The sequence below is a fragment of the Phocoena phocoena genome, chromosome 1 (assembly GCF_963924675.1).
Source record: "Phocoena phocoena chromosome 1, mPhoPho1.1, whole genome shotgun sequence".
NCBI lineage: Eukaryota > Metazoa > Chordata > Mammalia > Artiodactyla > Phocoenidae > Phocoena > Phocoena phocoena.
Window position 1 is genome coordinate 120,921,878 of NC_089219.1, and position 21,389 is coordinate 120,943,266.

Below are 21,389 nucleotides of genomic sequence, written 5' to 3' on the forward strand. Positions count from 1 at the left end.
CCCATAGCAGTGTCTCTTTCTTGTAGATGCTCAGGAGATGTTTGTTGAATTGAAAAATTTCTAATGCCTGGTAGATGAGGTCCCATCTGCTAAGGAAGCATCTGAGGTCCTTCCCAGCCCACAAGGCCATAATTTAATTTCACAGCCTTGGGTCAGCCATTCCCCAACCCCTCTTCCCCTGCCTGCAGTGTTCTAGCCACAATAGAGGTCCCCCCAACACTGTGTTCTGCTCTTTCTGAATTGTCCTCCCCTCTATTCCTGGCATTCCCCTCATCTTCCAAGGTCCCAGTTAGATATCACCTCCACCATGATGTCATTGCTAACCCTCCTTCTTCACTTTGCCTCTGTGGAACTCTGCACACACCCTTGCGAAAAGTCCAATTATATCATAAGGATTTATTTACAAACCTTTTCTCACCAGCTAGAATTATGCTCTGTGGGGAAGGATTAATTATTTCCAGAACCTAGTGTGGCAGGAAAATATGTGACTCTAAAATATTATTTTATTCTATTGCAGCAGAATTAAATAAAGGCAAATGAGTCAGGATTCAGGACATGGGGGGGGAAATGTCTTGATTGAAAACATAATGAAGAAAAGCTTTTTCTCATATTAAAAAGGGATCCCTGAGGGAGATGCGATATAGGCATGTATGTATATGTATAGCTGATTCACTTTGTTATACAGCAGAAACTAACACACCCTTGTAAAGCAATTATACTCCAATAAAGATGTTAAAAAAAAAAAAAGGGATCCCTGGCTTGATTAGGAGAAGGAAAAGGGTGGGATACCACATAGGTTTCCTAGTAATGTCATCAGAAGACCCAACAGAAACCACTGCAAGGTGGGTCAGGACCCTGAGAGCTATGAAAAAGGTAGATGGCATTGACCATGGTGATGGGCACCTTGGGATGACAGCCAACACCAGATGGGCCCCTTTCTCTTAATCTTTGGCTACACTGACCCTGCCCAAGACACAAGACTATAACATGGCCAAGGAGAGGGAAACCCAACCTAGAGGAAAAGGGACTGAAACTAGACTAGGTTGCCATATAGAAAATAAGACAGATATGCTTCTTATAAAGCTGAGTTTTCAAATTAAAATTCATACTCACTATTCTAGCCTAGTGACTGGCACAGAGATTGCTCTGAAAAAGTTTGCCTAAAATGTTGAGTGGATGAATTAATAAATTTATGTAGATTTGCCATGCAATTGCTAAACTTTTATGGTAGGTCTAATGGGTATTTAATTGTTGGAGTTTTGGGGAATAATAAATAACATCATTGGTTCTGTTTCCCAAGTTTGTGACTAACCAGCAAATATTACAAAGGAATCCGCCAAATGGAGATTTTTTTTTTAAATCCGCTTTATTGGTAAATCTAATTAAAGGATGAAGTTTAGATCTGTAGCCACATTCAAGATCCATAACACAATCGCCTTAAATGGAACTGTTCCCCAAACTGCATTTCTGTCCCAGGAACCTTCCACATGGATGAACCAGGAACACCTAATGCTGAGTCCAGGCCACAGAGAGACACCAAAGACTCACAGACTCAGCAGGGCTGGGCCATGCATGCTCAGCTCCTCTCCCCAAACCACCATTCAGATACTTTATGCAACTCCTTCAGGGAGAAGGAAGTTAGAGGGGAGGAGAGAGGCCAGAAGTGTTTCCCCAGTGGAATTCTCCTCACAGAAACATGAGACTAGGGGAGCAAAGTTTCCTCTCTAAAATCAATAAATTGTTTGTTATTGGCATGATGTATGATTTGTGATCAATCAACTCCACTTGGCCTCCCAAGTGCCTTAATTCTCTTCTAATCATATTAGATTGGTCCTCCACCCAGGCCTATCTGTTCAAGGCAGAATAAGGTAGACCAGATGCCTTAGGTGTCTTTACGTCCTTTTTCCTACTTCAGAGTAGGAGCAAATTTCCTTAGACTAATTAGTTCAGCCTCCTGTTTTCTGCTTTCTCACCCAGATTATAGCAGATGGCTGGAGGAAGCAGTCTGTGTATCACAGGAAATTAAAAGAGCATTTTGCTTCTTTTCAACTCTCATGTCTTCTGGGTCCCCAACACACACAGATATAACCATTCTTAGGATTTGTCCAAATTCTAGTTTAGGGCTAGGATTAAGAGAAAATACCTGGCCAGCCACGAGAGAGTGTGATTTCTGGCCAAATCTCCTCATAAATATGTGTTATGTGTGTGTGTGTGTCTACATATTATGTACATACATATGCATATGTAAATACAGGTGTTTATACACATACATATATATGCACGTATGTATACATATATATGTGAATAATTTAAATCATGAATATGAATGTATATAAGTGATTTTTACAGCTACCTTGGTGGCTAAAACTGGGGTATATAGGAAACAGTGTATAGAATTGCCTGTTCATTCTCTTTCAGGAGGCTGGGTAATCTGAACAAGTTCCACATGCGTTGTAGATGCCCAAATATATGTAAGATATTTAGAGAAATTTGTGATGAGGTGAGCAGATAAAAAAAGCCACCTTGACATCCCTTTCTTCAACGGACAAGAGGACCCAGCTCTAAAGTTTGTGCTTTTTAGATCATCTGTATATTCTAAAATCATAAGACTATCATTCCACCATCTATCTGCCTTGCCTCAGTTGACTCGCATTACCTAGGAATATATTGTCTGGACATTTCACTTTTTATCTACAGGAGGTGAACAAAATGGGCCTAGATTTCTTCCTAACCGGGTTAGGATTAGACTTAACTATGAGTCAAAGAAACACAAAACTACAGTAACTTAAAAAAAGAAAGTTTATTTTTCTCTCATATATATGTTAGAACATAGATAGTTCAGGGTTAGAATGGCAGTGTGTCTCTCAGAAGTCCTCAGGAATCCAGGTCCTTTCTACCTTGTTGTGTCACCATGTGTGGTCTCCATTCACAAATTCATCTCACAACCTCAAGACAGTTGCTCCAGTTCCAGCCATTATATCTGCATTCCAGCCAGGAAGAAGACAGTGACACAGAAGAATAGGGGAAGGGCACATACCAGTTGTCTTTTAAGAAAGTTACCTCAAAGATGCCATATGACACTTCTGCTTATCTCACTGGTCAAGACTTAACCCAATGAACACACTTAACTGAACTGGATTTTGAGAAACGTAGGCTTTATTCCAAGTTACCTTGTACCAGTTAGAAATGGAAGGTATTGCTTTAGGAGAGAATAGATTAAGGGAAATGACTAGCAGCCTCAGCCACACCTTGAAATGGGATATCTTTGATCTGTGTTAGTAAATCACTGGCAACAAGCTCCTGTCACCAACAGCTTCACCATCAACCTCATTCAATGCCTCAAATTCCACCATTAGTCACCCCTCCACTCCAACCAGAATGGCCTCTATGCATCTGTACTTGAACACACCTTGCATCCTTTAATCTGTACTAGTACCCACTCTGGTCCTCTTGTTTAGAATGTCCTCCCTCTTTCTTGCTGCCTTTCTAAATTCTATCCATCTTTGAAGGCTCAGTGCAAGCCTCACCTTCTTGGTAAAGCCTCTTCTCTCCTTACCTTTTCCCAATAACTTCTCTCTTTTCAGAATGCCCAAAGCACACAATACCTATGCCAGTAACCTGACACCTGGAATATGTAGGCATATATGTTGAATTTGTTTGCACATCTTTTACTTTCAACTAGATCGTAGGCTCCTTGTAGGAGGAAAGGTATCATAACTTCTCTGTACCTCTCACCATCCCTGGCATGCATGTGCTTCTAAACTTCTGAGTATCTTGACACTTAGAAGTCAGGGCTGGGGGAACAACAGAAAACTGAAATCTGGGAGAAATAAATTAGAAAATGCACTCCGACCCTAACTAGCTCTGCAACCTTGGACTTAATTTCTCTGAGCTACATGTTTCTCATCTATAAAAGGAAGGAAGTAACACCAGCCCAGGCTAATCCAGAGGGTTGTGGTAAGGACCTCACACACACACACACTCTTTATAGAAGGCAAAACACCACACAAATTGTAGGTAAGTAGCTTTGTCAGGGCTTTTTGACTGCAAGCAACTGAAACCAACTCAGGCTAACCTGGGCAAAAAGGGTCTTTATTGGAAGAGCAGGAAAGATTGTTCACAGAATCATAAGGGATCTGGAACTCAGTCTTGGCAACTGTTGGGGAGCAGGGCAACTCTGGGAACCAGACAACAGGAACTGTTTGGCCATCTCATCAGGAGCACCTTCAGAAATGAACTAACTCCAAACAAGCTTCCAACTCTGTGCCACTCTCTCAGATGTCAGTACTGGGAGGAAATTGTTGGCTTAGTTTTGATTATATGTGCCTGCTTCTTGGTTACAGCCACCCATGTCACCCTGATAGAGAAAGGTCAAAGCCCTGAAGGAAATCAGAGTGATGTTATCAGTAGAGTGAATGGAGGCTGGATGGCCAAAAAGCAGCAAATGTCCACCATCAGCTTAATAACAGTGTTGATTGAGTGACAGTGGTCCATTCCTTTGACTCTGAAGACATTTTGCATTAAAGATACCATAAGCAACTTCTTTAGGCCTTATCAGTGAACACCTCGGAGGGCATTAATTCATCAGATTCTTTCCACCCATGGTAGTTAGAATAAGACCTTACAGAAAGGAGATGCAGAACTACATACTTGATGGGGGGAAGGCGCTAGGAGAGATGAAAAAAGTCTCAGCTCTATCATCACTGGCTCACAGAAGCCTTCTCTGACCTTCCTGACTAGGTCACACCTCCCTGCATTCTGCTCTCTTACTGTTCTTAGTGTTCTTGGTGGCTCTTGAAATGCTAATTTATTAGCACTTTTGATTATTGATTCTTTCCTCCACTAAGCTGTAAGCTCCACCAGGACAGGGCCAATGTCTGTTTCTGCTCACCTCTATTTCTATGACCCATCCTAGAGCCTGGCACATTCTAGATGCTCAGTAAATACTTACTGAAGGAATTAAATCCATGAATAAATAAGGTGCTAAAAAGGCCAGAGTGATCAGCTTCACAACTGTCTAGGGAGGGTCATTCCCACCACAAATCAGGGGCAGGTTCCATCTTTCCCATCCTAGGCACATGGGGTGACAGGGGGGGAGATTAAAAACAGTGACAGATTAGCTAATGCACCATCCATTAGGGGCTGGGCCACCCTAGTTGTTTTTTTTTTCCAGAATCCACCCTTGGAGGGGAGAAGGCCCATCAGGCAGTGGCAGAGGTAATCCACAGCTTCTGAGAGAGGAAATAAGATATTCTCACCCTGATCCTACATTCACTGTCCTGATAACATCACCCTGATTTCCTTCCGGGCCATCCCTGCTGGGAGCATCCACCCAAGCAGAAGCACTGCCCCCCTGGATGCCATGATCCCCAAGTGGTCCATCTGCAGGTGCCTCCTGAGACAAGATACTAAGAAGCCCTCCTGTTTGTACAGCACTGTGGTCTACAAAGAGCTTTCGTAATTACTTCCTTTGATGCTCACCGTGACCAACCTGTAAGACAGGCAAGTGTCACTGGCGCTATTTTACAGATGAAGAAATGGAGGCTCAGAGCCCTGCTCAAGGTTATTTAGGGAACTTCAAATATGGCATAAACTTCAAGGTTAGGGAATCGCCAATTGTCCACATCATCCACGTGTAGAGGGACTGTATTTTTAGCATAAATGTCTCAAGGCCTTTTTTTTGAGCCCTAAAGATAGCTCTCCCCTTTTTGTCATTGAACAGAATGTGCCAGCATGGAAAACAAAGGGATGCAGGAAAACAAGGTATTAACTTGGTTTTTATTCTAGTGAAATCATGTCAGTTCGCAGGTCAACTTGGATTGACTGAATATATTTGGATTTGTATGTGAGGAGATGGGAGAGGGGAGAGAAGGAGAGAAGTACTTTGATTTTACTGGAGGTTCAGTTAAAAATTTATTTTGTCTTTGAGTTTGGAATTGACAAATTCATTCCACTTTCTTCCCATTTTCACTCACGCTAGGTCAACTCAGAACTCTCTTATTCAGCCTGTGGCTCTGGGCTCTCGCTCTCATCTCAGCCCTAATGTCTAAGAAAGGCCCCAGGTGACAGATGGCTGGAGAAATCACCTATGACCTGACTGCTTCTCCTTGGGGGGTCAGAGTTCTTAATGTGCCTTTGGAATTGGAATTTTATCCTCACGCTTCGAAAAAACAAAACGAAACAAAACAACAAACCACTCCCCGACAACCGTAAGTCAGGCTATAGAAGACACACACTGAGATTTTTTGTGTGTGTGTGGTACGCGGGCCTCTCACTGTTGGGGCCTCTCCCGTTGCGGAGCACAGGCTCCGGACGCACAGGCTCAGCGGCCACGGCTCACGGGCCCAGCCGCTCCGCGGCATGTGGGATCCTCTCGGACTGGGGCACGAACCCGTGTCCCCTGAATCGGCAGGCGGACTCCCAACCACCGCGCCACCAGGGAAGCCCCCACGCTGAGATTTAAAGGAGCTCCGGTGAGGCTTGACTAGGAGCCTTCCTCTCAAGTGAAACTGGATGTGTTCTTCTTCTTCCTCAAATGTGGTCTGAGACTCCCAGAAGGCTTTCATCAGTGACCAAACCCCGAGTGCAGAGTCTGGTCCCTGGCACAGCAGCTAACACGTGGGGCACTCACCATGTGCCCAGTGCAAGGCTAAGTGCTTTGTGTGTGTTTTCTCACTCGTCCTCAACACCCCTCTGAGGTAGCTAGTGACAAGGACCCTGCCTGTCCTTTGGATGAGCAGTCAGAGGCTCAGCAAGGGGAAGTAACTTGCCCAAAGCCACGCAGTTAGTAAGGGGACGAGCTGGATTTGGATCTAGACACACCCACTTTCAGCTGGAAGGGGAGAGAAAAGAAGAACGGAAACGACCATTCCCCAGTGAAATCTTGGATGGGAGAAAGGTGCCCTTCTCACACGAACTCCCTCCCAGGCCTTTCATGTGAGCAGACATAGAAATTTCTCTTGTGTTGGAGCTATTATAAAATTGGGAGGGGTGATCACAGCAGGTAGCATTAGCCCGGTTCCTCCACACAGGTACTGAACCCAGCCCTGCAGACTTCTTTGAGAAGTCTGCCAAGTCCAGGCTGATGCTAAAGGATAAGTAGTTGTCAAGTAGGCACATATGAGGGGTGAAGGTCTCAGCCCTAAGCTCCGTCTGGAAAGCTGGAGATGAAACCAGGGCTGGCCTAGTGGAGGTCAGTCTGAGATAGAGGCCTCCTAAGTGGGTTCCACCTGCCCACATCTCTCTCCTTCCAGGCCCTCGTGAGAAGCAGAGCCAGCTTCTACCACGGGGTGGGTGAGCCAGGGACAGGGGTGGAAGGGCTGAACAACTGCAGGCGGGTGACCGAACATGCTGGTGCCTCCCCTCTGAGTATGTCTTCCGGTCTTCCAGCCACACTGTTTCCTGACTCCTTTTCTCCATGAGCATAATCTTTGCCTATCCATACATCGCACTGAAACTTGCTGAGAATGTTGGGAGAATCTATCAGGGGAGCCACACTGTCTGTTGCTCTGACCCTGTCCCTGGCAAGGCATCTGCCTTCAGTCCTGCGTGGAGAATCTTTCTCCTGCCCCTTGACTCTGCTCTGATTTCCAAGTAAATGCTCCCACAGTGCGTACCACAGCTGCTCTGCCTTGAGTGAACTTGATGGCGAGGGTGGAGTGTTGACAGTGCCTCCTTCTGGAGGGGTGTCTGTAAGGAGTGAGGTCTCTGAGTCCATCTTGGCAGGAGGGTAAAAGCCGCTTTCTCCTGTTTTGCTGTCGTCACTTAGTCACGCTTTCCCTTCATGCAAAGCTTCCCCCACTGTTGACAAAACATCCTGGTCCCCCAGTCCCCAGCCCATCACCCCTGCCCCTGAATAAACACCAGCTCATTTGTAAGAGGTTTTTAATTTCACCTTGGTATGCCATTAAGGAGTGGAATAAGGATCTCTATTCATTTTCCCTCACAAAATATCTGCTACTTTTCTCCAACTGATCCTCTCACCACGGAAGCCTGCGGAGCCATAGAGCATCTGCATGATTTTCACTCAACAGACTGGTCTGGGTTTCTGGGTGGTTTGCATAAATTATAAAAAAGATCACAAAAATCATACAACATCGACTCTACCATAAGGGGGCGTGTTCCCTCTGGCCGCGCAGAGAGTGACGGAGACAAGTAGCTGTGTCCGAAGCTCTGATGACTGGTGACATCTCTAGGAGTGAGGCCAAACCTGTCCCAGCCTCTCTTGGAGGAGTCCTCCGTCTTCCCCATCAACTCATTCTGGTTTCTCAGGAAGCCTCCTATCACAGAAGTAGCCCATCCTAGCACCACAATTGGAGGACAGGGTGTGGAACTGTCCCTGTGTACAATGGCAACTGGGTCTTCTGTGCTCGGCGGCCCGGAAAGTGAGCCGGAAGGAGGAACCCTGTCTTTCCAATGGACCCCCTCCGCCTCTGCGAACTCCAAGAGGTTGTTAGCAAACAGAGCGTCTGGAAAAGGAGTCAGCAAACTTCTTACGAAAAGAGCCAGACAGGACAGATAGGAACTATTTCAGGCTTTCTGGTCCACATACAGCCTGTTGCACATTCGTCTCCTCTTTGCTTTTTACAACCCTTTAAAAACGTAAAAACTCTTCTTAGGAGGCAGGCCATAAAACACAGGCCTGTGGGCTGTGGCTTGCCAGCCCCCGCTCTAGAACACGATGATGCCCTGTCCAACCCATCCGTTACAGCCTCCTTCCCATCGAAGGCCTCTGGCATCCCCCCAAGCTGCCCTGAGCTGGCATCTGCAGCGCAGGCTTTGCAGAATGGACCGTGGCAGGCAGAGTTGCCCTCAGGTTCCTGCTCTGCAGCCCCAGGTATCCTCCTTTGCCAACTGGCTGGTCAGGTTGTATTTTAAGCAAATATCAGATATTAGTCTCAGCCCTGCTCATGTGTCCTGGGGTTGAATGAAGCCTCAGCGTCCCCAGTGAGGTAGGTACATACTATCAGCCTCGTCTCACACTTGCAGATGGTGAAGTTCAAGAGCAGAAGTGACTTTCCCAGCGCTGCCCATCAGCCACACGTCTGAATTTCAAAGAAAGCCGAAGAATCTAGGCTTTAAATTTTCTAAGGACATGATCAGGGATTGTTCTGTCCCGCCCAAGCCCAGTGATTCCACCTCAAACAGCGCAAGTCCAGACTCCACCAGTGAATACTGTCAGCCACACAGAGCTGCTCTCCAGACCTCAGTGACACTCTCTGAAAACAGAATGAACTCAAGCACTCAAAGCTACGGGACCTCGGTGGAGCAGTGCTCTCTGCCCTGCCTACAAGTCTCTTCAAACTCAAAATAAAGTTTATAAAAGTAAATTATCTCATTTTATAACTTAAGTGCATCAAGCATTTCCTTAAATATAGTTCACACTGAAAATAAAGTTACTTTTTGCTGTACAGTTGGTGTCTGTTATAATTAGGAATAAACTTTGATGATAAAGTATGAAAGGTTACACACTCACGCACACATCTATCTACCTGTCTGTCTGTCTGTCTGTCTGTGGGTGTGTGGATGGGTAGACATATGCACCTCTTGAAAAGAGCTTCCCCCAAAATGGCGGGAAGTTGTTAGGGGTCTCTAGGTATCTAGTTTGCATGAAAATGCCTATATTTAAAATCCCTGTCCTTAATGATAAACACATCTTCATACCTAACACTAAGACTCTTACTAGAAACATTAAACTATGCAATCCGTAATGTATTCAGTCTTTGGAAATGCCGAGCTACACCATATCATTATACAACAGCATCCCGGACAAAACTCCCTCCCCAACCCACCTCTTCCCTGCCTCCCCATCCTAAAGCCAGCTGACCCCTCATGTAATGCGGTTGTTCCAGAATGGGAGCCTAGCCGGAGAACTCGAGGGGTGAACTCAAGAGGTGAAGTAAGAATTCTGCATGGAGTACAGGTGGTCAATGGGGTTTCCCACTCTGGACTGCGGGGGCCCGGCTTCTGAGGTTGCTAGGAAGCAGTCACCCAGGTTACTGAGAGAGGTGTCATCACTATCCAGGTCGTGGAAAAGGGGCTCAGCACCTGAAATGGAGAGGAAACACTGGCATGAGGGTCTGGAAGGAGGGACTCATTCAGCGCTGGGACATTCAGCAGAATTCAGCCAGCGTGGTCTGAGCACGTCCCCCAGGGGGCGCTTTCTACTGGGTGCCGGGGAGGGGGTGGGGGAGGGTAGAGCTACATAGAAGAGTAGGAGCGGGCATAATCCCTGTCCACAAAAGATCTCCTTAGGGGGGCTCACGTCTACAACTGAAAATAATATGAACTAGGATATAACAAAGTGCTACACTGAGTGCGGCGTAAACAAAATGTCAGAATGTCTAGACAGTGAGGGTGGGGAGTGGGCAAGACATAGCACCACAGGCTGGAGAGACAGGGGCAAGGGCTTCTGGAGGACCTTGGCCACAGAACTGGCTCTTGAAGGAGGGATGGTGAGAAAACAAACGTCAGCTCTGAGAATGATGCCCACAAAACCTCCGGTGATAACACCTGTCCTTTCAGATAGCACAAGTATACTGAGTGCCGGCTGTTTCCCCAGATTTGTACTGCAAAGGAAAGGGAGGTTAGGTGCCCAGACTCAACTAATTTCCATCTTTGACCAAAAAAAAAAAAAAAAACAGGAGGGCAAACTGAACAACAGCTGGGGGACCACTGTGACCGGAACCTTGAGGATGTACATTTCACCTCTACTTCAAGTAAATGGGAAAGATGAAAACTGCAGTTTATAAAAATTGTCATGTGGCTTTACTTATTCATTTTACTGAAGGATTCATCACAGGAGTCCTTTATGTAACAAGACCCCTAGGACTCTGAAAATGTAAGAATTTGCAAAAAAACCCAAAAAGTCATTTGCCCTGTTTTTGCATAGTGGTGAAGACAGGTATAGACCTTACATGAGGCTTCTAAGGGAGCAAAGAGAATGGCGGTCACTGGAGCATGCATATATATATCTATGTGTGTATGAATGAATGAGGTTGGTCAATGACGTTCCTGCACATGGCTGGATCTTAATAAGTGTTTGCTGAATGCATCACATGGGAAGATAGGGCTGATTTTAACATTATAGATAATTTTTTTTAATGAAGGCAAAAAAGAAGTTGATAATCTGTGCACTGAGGCATGTATCTCTGATACTAATGTTTTGAAGGCTTGCGGAATAAAACGTTACTTTTAGCTATCAGGGTTAACAACTGCAGGTTTCACAGTACAGATGAATGTTATTACATAGGCCACTTACCTTCTCTGTATAAAAATGCAGGGGCCTATGTTTGGCACTGAGATTGAACTTCAGCCTTCCACTCCAGAGCTTGCCCATCCCATCAGGGTGCCCAGGCCCCAGCTTCTATACATCAGCTTAAGCAGCAAACTGGGAAAATGGGGGAGTCTCAGCTGTCCCCATTCCCTGCGTTTAAAGCAGCTCCGTTTTGGCTGGGGTGAGACTGGGAGGAGATACTTTTCACTTCACAAGTCAGTTTATGTTTCAGGAATTACATCAGAACACCGACTAGTATCCGTAATAGGAGAGTCCAATTCAAACATCTGTTTTCTGTGCTTTTTTTTTTTTTTTTTTTTTTTTTTTTTGCGGTACGCGGGCCTCTCACTGTTGTGGCCTCTCCCGTTGTGGAGCACAGGCTCCGGACGCGCAGGCCCAGCGGCCATGGCTCACGGGCCCAGCCGCTCCGCGGCACGTGGGATCTTCCCGGACCGGGGCACGAACCCGTGTCCCCTGCATCGGCAGGCGGACTCTCAACCACTGCGCCACCAGGGAAGCCCCTGTGCTTTTCAATATATTTTTTTCTTACGTGAGAGTTCGCATAATTAAGGCCTCTGCCTATATCACTGCTGACAATGCTTATGAACATGTAAGTGTGGTACCTGGCATGAAATGAAAGACTTGGGAAGTTCAATCCCAACAAACAGGTCTACAATGAAAACACAACCTCCTATTCAAACTAACAAATAAGAAGCTTTGGAAAACAACAAAAAAAGAAGCTTTGAAAAGGAGAATAAATGGAAGCATGACTAATGTGTATGTATGCTGGTCTTTCTTCTGGAGCCATCAGTTAGGTGATTCTAGCAGTATTTTGTGGGACACTTCTTCTGCTTTGGAACTTTAATGAGCATCTAGGAACTGTGTAGAGGTGTCTGGGAGGGGACGAACAATTCACGCAAGCAAGTTGTGTGAGGTCCCTGCGCGGCTTGAGTCCCTCTTACCATAGGGGTGCATGTGGTCTCCAGGCATCTGGGGTGGGGTGAGACCCTGTCGGAAGGGATCTGAGCTGTAGACGCTCTGCTCGATGGCCAGGAGCTGCTGTGGGGTGGGCAGAGCGGTGTAGGGGTTCATGATCCCTTCCATCCCAGCGCTCCCGCCACCATTTGTCTGAGCTGTGGGACAAAGAAGAAGACAGATGATTTTCCATATGCAGCCCAGCATCACACGCTGGGAGGGAGGGAGGGCCACAGAACAAGCTCTGAACTTCATATGCCCCACTGGCTTGTGACCACACAAGTTGTGTGACCATGGCTACATCATTTTACTTCCTGGATCTTGGTTTCCTCATTTATAGAACAGAAGGGTCGAGGTGACATCAGTGGTTCCCAGTCTGTGCCCTACCAAGGGCCATCAGGGATTGCCCTGAAGTATAGGCATGGCGGGTGTTGTACTTGGAGAGCTTCCTTGAACTCCATCATTAAAACAAAGGCGTTTGATGCTACACACAGGCATGGCAGCCAATGGAGTGGATGCATCTAAAGATCCTTCCAGCATTACCCCACTAGGAGTCCGTCCGTCAAGTGGGGTTCACGACACTGGCCCAGCGGACCTCGTGGAGCTGATACAAAGACTCCATGAGATTGTGTGTATGTGCTTTGGAATGACAACTTGCTACACTCGTGTACAGAATTTTATCAGAAAAGGAGGACTCCGTTGCTGCCTCCACATCCTGCTGTGGTTCTCTGAACGCAGTGCCATTAACTCTCAGGGACTCAATCTGCCACCTTCTTAAGTCTACCCTAGGAGCTTCCCATAGAATTTTTCAAAGTTCCAAGCACTAGGAGTTTGTGTTCTCATAATGCCTTGATGAGTTCTCCTCCCTTTGACCGTGTTGACCTACATGGGGTCAACTTACATGGCTCCTCCTAAAGTCCTCTGACACCTGTGACCCTCTCTGAGGCGCACAGCGCTGTGTGATGGGACTAGCAGGCCCCATTACCCTGCCCTAGGGATGCGAGCCTGAGGTGCAAAGAGACAGAAAGACAGGTCCCAGATTTCCAAACAGCATTGGGAGGTGGAACTGGGGCAAATTCAGGTCTTCTGACCAGCTCACGGCTCCACCCTGCCCCAGGGCCCGTGCCCTTGCTTCACTTCTCTCCCAGAGCATCTATCTTGCCATTAAGATACTGTTTGGTCTAGAAGGTCAAAAGCAAAAAAGAACTCTTGACTGCAAGAGTCAAATTCTCGTTGGAGCCTAGCCCAGGTATCAAGCACAGGTAAGGTCCATGCAAGGACAAGGGGCTCTGTTTAGAGGCCAGACAACCAATGTCACATTCCACGGCCTTCCAAGTGTGGTCCAAGGCTGGCAGCAATGAGAGCTTGTTAAAAATGCAGACTCTCTGGGCCCACCAAGACCTTAAGAATCAGAATCTACACATTACCAAATACCAGGTGATTTAGGAGCATGTTAAAGGGTGAGAATCCTTGCTCTAGGGTACAAAGAGACCACTCAGGAAACTCTGCTGGACAGCTGAGATGGGGAGGGGGCAGCGCATATCCCTTTAAGAATGACATTGTTCTAATATAGTTATCCTTGCTTTTTTTCTTTTAACTTCCTTGAAGGGTCCCACAACCCATCCCTCTTCACACCCTCCCCAATCCCTATACCACCCCTATTAAAAACAACAACAACAAATGAAGGTACATGGAGGTAAGTGTGAGTTAAGGCAGCGTGGCCGAGCGGAACTCAGAATCAGAGAGACAGGTTCCAGCCCCAGTTCCATCTATCATTGGTCTAGGACCGTGGTTGCCTGGAAGGAGGAGGGCCACGCGGGATGAGAAACTGGGCATGTCTTTGACCCTGTAGGTAGGCCTGAAACAGTGCCCTGACACTGCAGCAGGGCCCGGGCAAAGGGGCTTTGCATGAGGGTAGGGCCACCTCCAATCCGCAGTTCTGGACCTGCAGAACCCTCTCACAGTTCTGATGGTTTGGTCCTCCCTGGAAGGTCCCATCTTCCAAGCAGGTGTGGACTGGGCTTCACGGAGCTCAGAAATGTCACTCCGAGGGCTGGGTGGTTGGAGGCGCCTTGCGGGAGAGGCCTGGCCGGGAGAGGCTCCAGCTTACCGGAACTCAGCCTCTGGGTGTTCTGTTGATCTTGCTGTTGCTGCTGCTGCCGCCGGGCCAGCTTCTTCATCTGATGAGGGGAGGACCACAGGATTAGAAGTCAGGGGGCCTGCAGCAGGTTCCTGTGGCTAGGCCAGGGGGAAATGGCTCGTGGGTAAAGCAGAGGGACCCCTTCCCCTGCTTTTACTCAGGAAAGGAGCCACACTTCAGGAACAGCGCCTGGAGCCCGCCCGATGCATGGTGGCTGAGGGCTTTTTACACCGCAGCCATGGAAAGACAGCTGGCTGGGAAGCAACAGTGTGGCTGGTCTTAGCAGGAAGAGGGATTTCCTCTCAGTGCTTACGTTGTGACAGCTTCATGTGAGGGGATGTAGGGTCTTCAGCCCAGCTTAGATGTGCAGCAAGGGCCTGCTGACAGGGTATGATTTGGGATGAGGCTGGTCCCCCTAGTCCCCTGTCTGCTGGCCCTTGTGGCAGAGACTCCTACCAGGAGATGCACGCCTCTAGGTAAGGAGCGTGACTCCCAAAGCACCCTGTTAACACACAGACTTCCCAGAAGGAACATTGTAACCCAATGTTTCTCAAAGTGTGTTCTGTGGAACATTAGGGTTCCATGAGACATTAGCATACATTTTCAGTGAGTGTGTGTGTGTGTGTGTGTGTGTGTAGGGAACACTAGATTTTTTAAAAAAATTCTTTACTGTGAGATTTCTCAGACCTTCAAATATGCTCTCTGCTTATGAATCCATAGGCTATAGGTCCTCTCAAACCTACTGAACCATGAAATCCTCTCATAGAAAGGACCGTGGACTACACACCAGCAGCCCTGGTGTGAGGAATTCAGTGACGGAAATGATATCTTAACCAATCATTTCACCCACTAAAGATCAGGGCTGTAGAGAACTGGGCCACCAACTCATGCATGTACACAGGTAGGAAAATAAATAAGTAAAGGTCTAAAATAAGTAAAAGACCATGGCAGGGGGATGCAGACCTTGGTAGGATCCAGCAGACAACAGGATGGTTTGGGCCTATATCAGGGAAGGGTGGGGCACTGGGAAAGGTGAGTCAGGGCATCCATTCCATGTGCCATAATGTTGTCTTAGACCTATCATGTGGGTGCTACGTAGGTTTCCCTCTGAAACTTCAAAGGAACTCTGGTATCTGTGTTAAATGAATGGGAATTAAAGAACCTGCTTTTACCAAAAGACACAGAAAGGCATTTCTTCATGCAGATGGCTGTCCAGATTCACAGTCACAGCCACTAGGAAAATAAAGGCCATCTCACTAAAACAACTGCCCCGTCTCTCCCCCTTCTGCAGGGCTGCTATAGCTGAAATGACTGCTGAGCACAACATTTCTGAATCAAGAGAACTCTTCTATCCAATGAGTTGAGGTTAGAAAACCTGCTGGCAAAAACAATGTCCTACTATTGTTTCAGGAAACCGGCCCCACAGAGACAGAAGTAAGAAGCAGATTACCTTAGCTCTCTGGTTCTGGAACCACACCTGAACGACACGGACGCTCAGCCCTGTCTCTGCAGCCAGAGTCTCCCTCACCTTGAAAAAATGGAACGTTAGAAATATAGAAACATTGGCATCTCAGAGTAGAAAGCAGAACATTCCCTACGTGGTGCACGGGGAGGCCAACAGGCTGCATCTTCCATAGGAGCTGGTGAGTGTTCAGTATCCAGCAAAATCCCAAACACAAGAACATTGCTCTCCTTCAGGCGGAGAGAAGGTCCTTACCCAGGTAAACGAAGAGAAGAATAAGCATTGATTTTGATGAGCATTCCAAGAGGTGCTCCTGGGTTTCTCTTCCTCTGGAAACTAGGCCTTCAGGTGGTTCTTAGATATTAGCAAAATCTATTGCTGTGTTTTTAGCTGTATGCCAGGCATATGCATTAACCTACTTAAGGAGAACTGAGGGTGAAAATGACTTTGCAAAAACAAATGGTTCTCTCTTGCTCTCTTCTCCTGTCTAAATTCACTGACTTAAATTTTTGGTTTTGTCCCTCATAGCTTTAGGTCACTTTGGGTGTTTCATGAATATTCATATTCACTGTGAGCCCTGCCCGAAGGAAGTAAGACAAGAGCCATCTAGGATCCGACAGAGCAAGAGAGACAGCGCTGATGCAGCCACATGTACTGGGACTGTGAAGAGACAGGACAATCAGGGTCCCTATTATGAAGAGTCGTGTTTCAACATCTGCCCTCTATACAGGTATTTGGTGAGGGGCTGGCAAAGTGGCTAGAAGGGGAGGGGGCAGAAGCACAGATTTCCCAAGAGTGGTCCTGAGAGACACTGCCCCCTCTTGGTTAGATTCTGAGGAGATGAGATGGTAGGAGCTCCTTGAATAAACACAGAAGTAGAGCAAGCTGGAGGCCTTGGGAAGTGCTCATCTTTATCATGCCACTGGGGCTGAGGCTTAGGAGAAGCAGGATAATTAGAGAAGATTTTACAGGCGCATCCTTCTGCAACACCAACTGAAACAGCAGTATGCCCAGGGGCCCATGTCCACCTGCTGAAACCCTATCCATCCTTCAGAGGCCCAGCTCAAAACCCACCTGTTCCACAAAGCCTTGCCTGATTCCCCAGACAGAGGCGACCTTTCTCTTCCGGCAGCTCCTGGCTGCCCCTCTGTTCTGGTCCTCAGAGCTTTCTCCCCAGTGTTCCCGTGTACACATCTCCTCCCCTCTGGTGGCCTAGACGCTGCCCAGGAACAAGCACTGGGCACAGGACATACAGAGGCTAGCAGTCCAGTACATGTAGAACAAGTAAACCAATGAGGAAGTGGGAACTGGTCCTTGCGCAGGTCTACCTTGGGGCTGTTGCAACTTTCTACCAGCTCTTCTCCCAGAGCTTAGAGGGCAGTGAGGGCAGGGAAAGGAAGTCTTCTGCGGGTGGGAGAACTTTTTTCAAAAGGCAGAAGTGGTGAGAGACTGTATTATCTATCGTTCAGCAAATATCCATCCTTCCCGCCCCTCCTCCATGGAGGGGTGTATGCCTCCCCCTGTACTCACAGTGGCTTAGCCACATGACTTGCTTTGGCCCATGGAATGTAAGTGGATGTGAAGTTGGTGATATTCAAGGAGAGCCATTCAGTGGGACTGCCCAGTGTGACTTGGCCTCTTGCTTTCTGCCGTCGTCATGAGACCCGTGTGCCCCAGGTGGCCACTGCCCCGGACTCTTTAATGAGAGACCGGTGGGGCAGGCCTGAACCTGAGCCCAGCTGGGTCACAGCCAACCCACAGCCCAGGGGCAGGAAATAAATGTTTGCTGGGAGCCGCTAAGATTTTGTTTGTTATTGCAGCAAAAGCCGACTCATACAGAGAGGGAGGCATGCTAAGGGAGGGGATGCTACGGACGGATGCTGAGAAATTTAAAATGTCTTTCTTCTATGAATTTCAATTCAATGTCAATTTCAAGAAAGCTTTCTTTTCTTATTTTTATTGCATAAAAGACAGTACCCAGCATACGGCAGGGAGTCCATAAATGGTGGGTACTTAATAAGCGGACACAGCTATTTGTGGCAGAGACTACTAATTGTCTCCAATATCCATTCTCTCCTTCCTCCTCTTAGCAATGTTATCCCCAAGTTTTAGCAAGGCACATGGACGCCCAGATAGACTCATTTCCCAAGTCCCCTTGCAAGAGGTACAACCTCAGGATTAAACCCTAGCCAACACACATGAGTGAAAGTGATGCAAAAAATCCCAGGGTACGTCCCTAAAAGAGCAGCTGCTTGTCCCGACTTTCTCCTTCTCCACCATGGTGGCTGGAAAAAATGGTGACACCTGAAGCAGCCCCTTGGACCCATGTGACGGATAACAGAGCTTCTCGGCCAGTCTTGGATTGCTTATCTCTGGACTGTGATGTAAGAAAGACATAAACTCCTATCTCATTAAGTCACTGTATTATTATTATTTTGTTTTACATAACTGTTCACAGCAGCCCTATCTGTAACAGCCCCAAGCTGGAAACAACTCACATGCCCATCAACAGGTGAATGGTCAAACAGCCCATGGTATATCTGTGGAATACCATGCAACAACAAAAATGGATGAACCACAACATGGATGAATGTCAAAATCACCACCTCAAGCAGAACAAACTGGACCGAGAAAGGATACACGCTACAAGCCACCGTATTTTTACTGTGCTGTAACATTTTGATCTATATCCCAACTGGAACCTCTTATTGTTATTCTCCCCATTGGTCTCCACGAAATGAAAGGTATGAGCAAGTAGCCAGTTGGAGTGGGTATGCATACCCCAAAGCACAGGGAGATTCTACCATGACCCCGGCCACAGCTGCAGTGATCCCTGGAGTCTCCAACGGGGCTCAAGGACACATGCCCAGACTCTGTCTGAACAGCATCTCCCACCCTGACCCCCAGGTGCCCAGGGACACCCCAGAGGAGTCCAGGGTGCACACAGAGAAGAGGGGCCTCGTCCCCTTTCCTCCCTTCTTCCCCCCTCCCCACAACCATACCTTCCTGCACGGCTTGGAGGATACTTCAAACGAGGCCTTGAATGCTCTCCTCTGTTGGGTTGTCAAGATGGTTCTGGGACGTTTAGGGCGCTTATGGTCCTTGCCATCCTCAGCGGCTCCTTTCCCTGCCCCATGGGCTGACTTGCAAAGACTTTCTTCATCATCACTTTTGCCTGAAAGAAGCAGAAAACCACGTGTTGAGTCCCTTAAGGCCACTTCCTGGAGTTGTCTGTTATTCCATAACAAGACACTTGGGTCCACGTTCCAAGGATGACTTAAGACATGAATGCAACACCCTGTGTGATACTGATCCCAAAGCCCCCAGGAAGGGCTAAGGAAAAACTTCTAAAACGTGGAGACAGGAACCAGGAAGTCCACCATCACAGCTCAGGACTTTCTCTCGGGAGGCTCTCCTAGCTCCACGTTTACTAGTTGTGTGACCTTGGGCAAGTGACTTAACTCTCTATGGCTCAATTTCCTTATCTGCAAAATTGAGATATAGGGGTACCTACTTCATTGGGGTTGTTGTGAGGATTGAGTTTATCAAGAAGGCACTCAGAAGGCTGCTTTGCATATAATAAATGCCCAGTAAGTGTTGGTGGTTAATATTTCTTAAATGTCATTTTTCAACTCTAGACCCGGATAAGTTATATATAACTTCTTAGATACTACGTCTGAAATTCTAGCCACTGCCAGGATGTAGAAAACAATACTGTTTAAAAGGCCACAGAAGACCAACATTAGACTACGTGCAGGTATAGATAACACAGTTAGTCAAAACTGCCTGTCTATAAGATATATAACTCTCTATTAAAGTAACTGTATTTATCTATATTTACGTGAATTATTTCAACTCTATAAGCAGTGATCAATACAAGCAGTAACTTGAAGGAAATAAAGCCTTCAGTATATATGACATTCTTTCCCAGGCTGCCTCTTGTATCCCACAGACGTCACACTCCTAAGAAGACGCTTCTAGGATCTGGGAAATACCCATGTGAGAGAGACTCCTTACTACCTTCAGCATTATAAGTCATAGGCAGTTGTGTGCCCACATTACCCTAATGAGACCCTCATTTCTCTCTGGGTCTTTACAGAGCTCAGCTGCCCTCTTTCCTCCAGTAAAAACCTTCGTCCCAAGAGCTTCCCCAGCTCCAGTCCCCTGATTCTGATCCCCTTCTGGACACTTCAAGAAATCCAAGATGGGCTTCCCTGGTGGCGCTGTGGTTGAGAGTCCGCCTGCCGATGCAGGGGACACGGGTTCGTGCCCCGGTCCGGGAAGATCCCACATGCCGCGGAGCGGCTGGGCCCGTGAGCCACGGCCGCTGAGCCTGCGCGTCCGGAGCCTGTGCTCCGCAGCGGGAGAGGCCACAACAGTGAGAGGCCCGCGTACCGCAAAAAAAAGAAATCCAAGATGAGGTGACCCACCGTGTGCGAGCTACGCATCCTTGTTCTTCATCCCGCCCTCCTCTGGAAAGATGCTCTTTGCATATAATGTTTTAGTTTAGACTTTAGTTGAGTTCTAATTTTTGGCTCTACCAGAGACAAAAAACCGTGTTTTATCTGAAAAAACAATGGCTAAGATTCTTTTCTCTATGAACTTTTAGGCATACAATTTGAACGTGAAGGAAGACGAACCTCTGAGTTCCTTGAGGGCACAAGCCTTGCAATATAATTGAACAGGGTCTGACATAGGCAGACCTAGGTCTCCAGCCAGCTCTGTCCCTTAATTACAATCCTGTGCAAGGGACATCCTGCACTGAGCCTGCACTGGAGACAAGAATACCCACCAGGGGGTGGCATAGGAGTAGTGCTGCTGAGTGCAAAGCAACTAACACAGAGGCACAGAGGAGGCTCTTATTAGATGTTGTGGGAAGGATGTTTTTTCCCCTCTGCCTCACTCCCCTTGAGAGTACAGACGAAAAAACCCACAAGATGAATGAAGAAGAGATAAAAGAAGAATCCTCATGACAAGGAGTGGCCACTCTGGCATCTTCAATTCTTAGGCTGCTCTTTCCTTGATGGGAGTGGTGGGGGCGGGGCGGGATTCAGTAAGCTGATCTCAGTCAGACCTCAGTATTGAAGGGTATTTAGGATCTTTCTAGAAGGAGGTTTTCAGAATGGCAAGGAAAAAATAAGCATGTAAGAACTAAAAGCCTTAGGGAACTAAGAAGACCCCACGAGAGAAGAAAGGGAGAAAAAAGGAGGCTATTGACTACGCAGATTCATCCTTGCTGGGCCCTACCTCATGCTGCTCAGAGAACCCCCCAACCCCCAACCCCAGAGCCCAGTCTTTAGTGACCTCAGTAATTCTCTCTGTTGGTGGATTCTCTGGGGTCAAAAGGATGCTCCTCTGGTACTGGTGATGCCTTCAGTAATATTTCTGAGGAAACGTGGCTGACACCCCACGCCAAGGATTGTGTAGATCTCCTGCAAGGCAGGTGATTACAAGGAACTGAGTCTAGAACAAATAAGTGAGAAGTCCAAAGCACAGAATTTACTTTAAAATGCAATTGTGGGCTTCCCTGGTGGCGC

The 21,389-nt window shown here is 47.2% G+C and overlaps 1 protein-coding gene across 1 annotated transcript in view; it reads right to left on the minus strand.

The window, feature by feature from the left end:
* Positions 1-9,886: 9,886 nt before the first annotated feature.
* LMX1A (LIM homeobox transcription factor 1 alpha) overlaps positions 9,887-21,389 on the minus strand; it is a 148,426-nt gene continuing 136,923 nt past the window's right edge. Inside the window, exons 4-8 of the mRNA XM_065884067.1 lie at positions 18,855-19,027; positions 15,841-15,918; positions 14,361-14,430; positions 12,238-12,408; positions 9,887-10,047 (exon numbers count right to left, since the gene is read on the minus strand). Of these exons, the coding sequence (XP_065740139.1) occupies positions 9,887-10,047; positions 12,238-12,408; positions 14,361-14,430; positions 15,841-15,918; positions 18,855-19,027 (653 nt within the window). The remainder of the gene's footprint in view (positions 10,048-12,237; positions 12,409-14,360; positions 14,431-15,840; positions 15,919-18,854; positions 19,028-21,389) is intronic.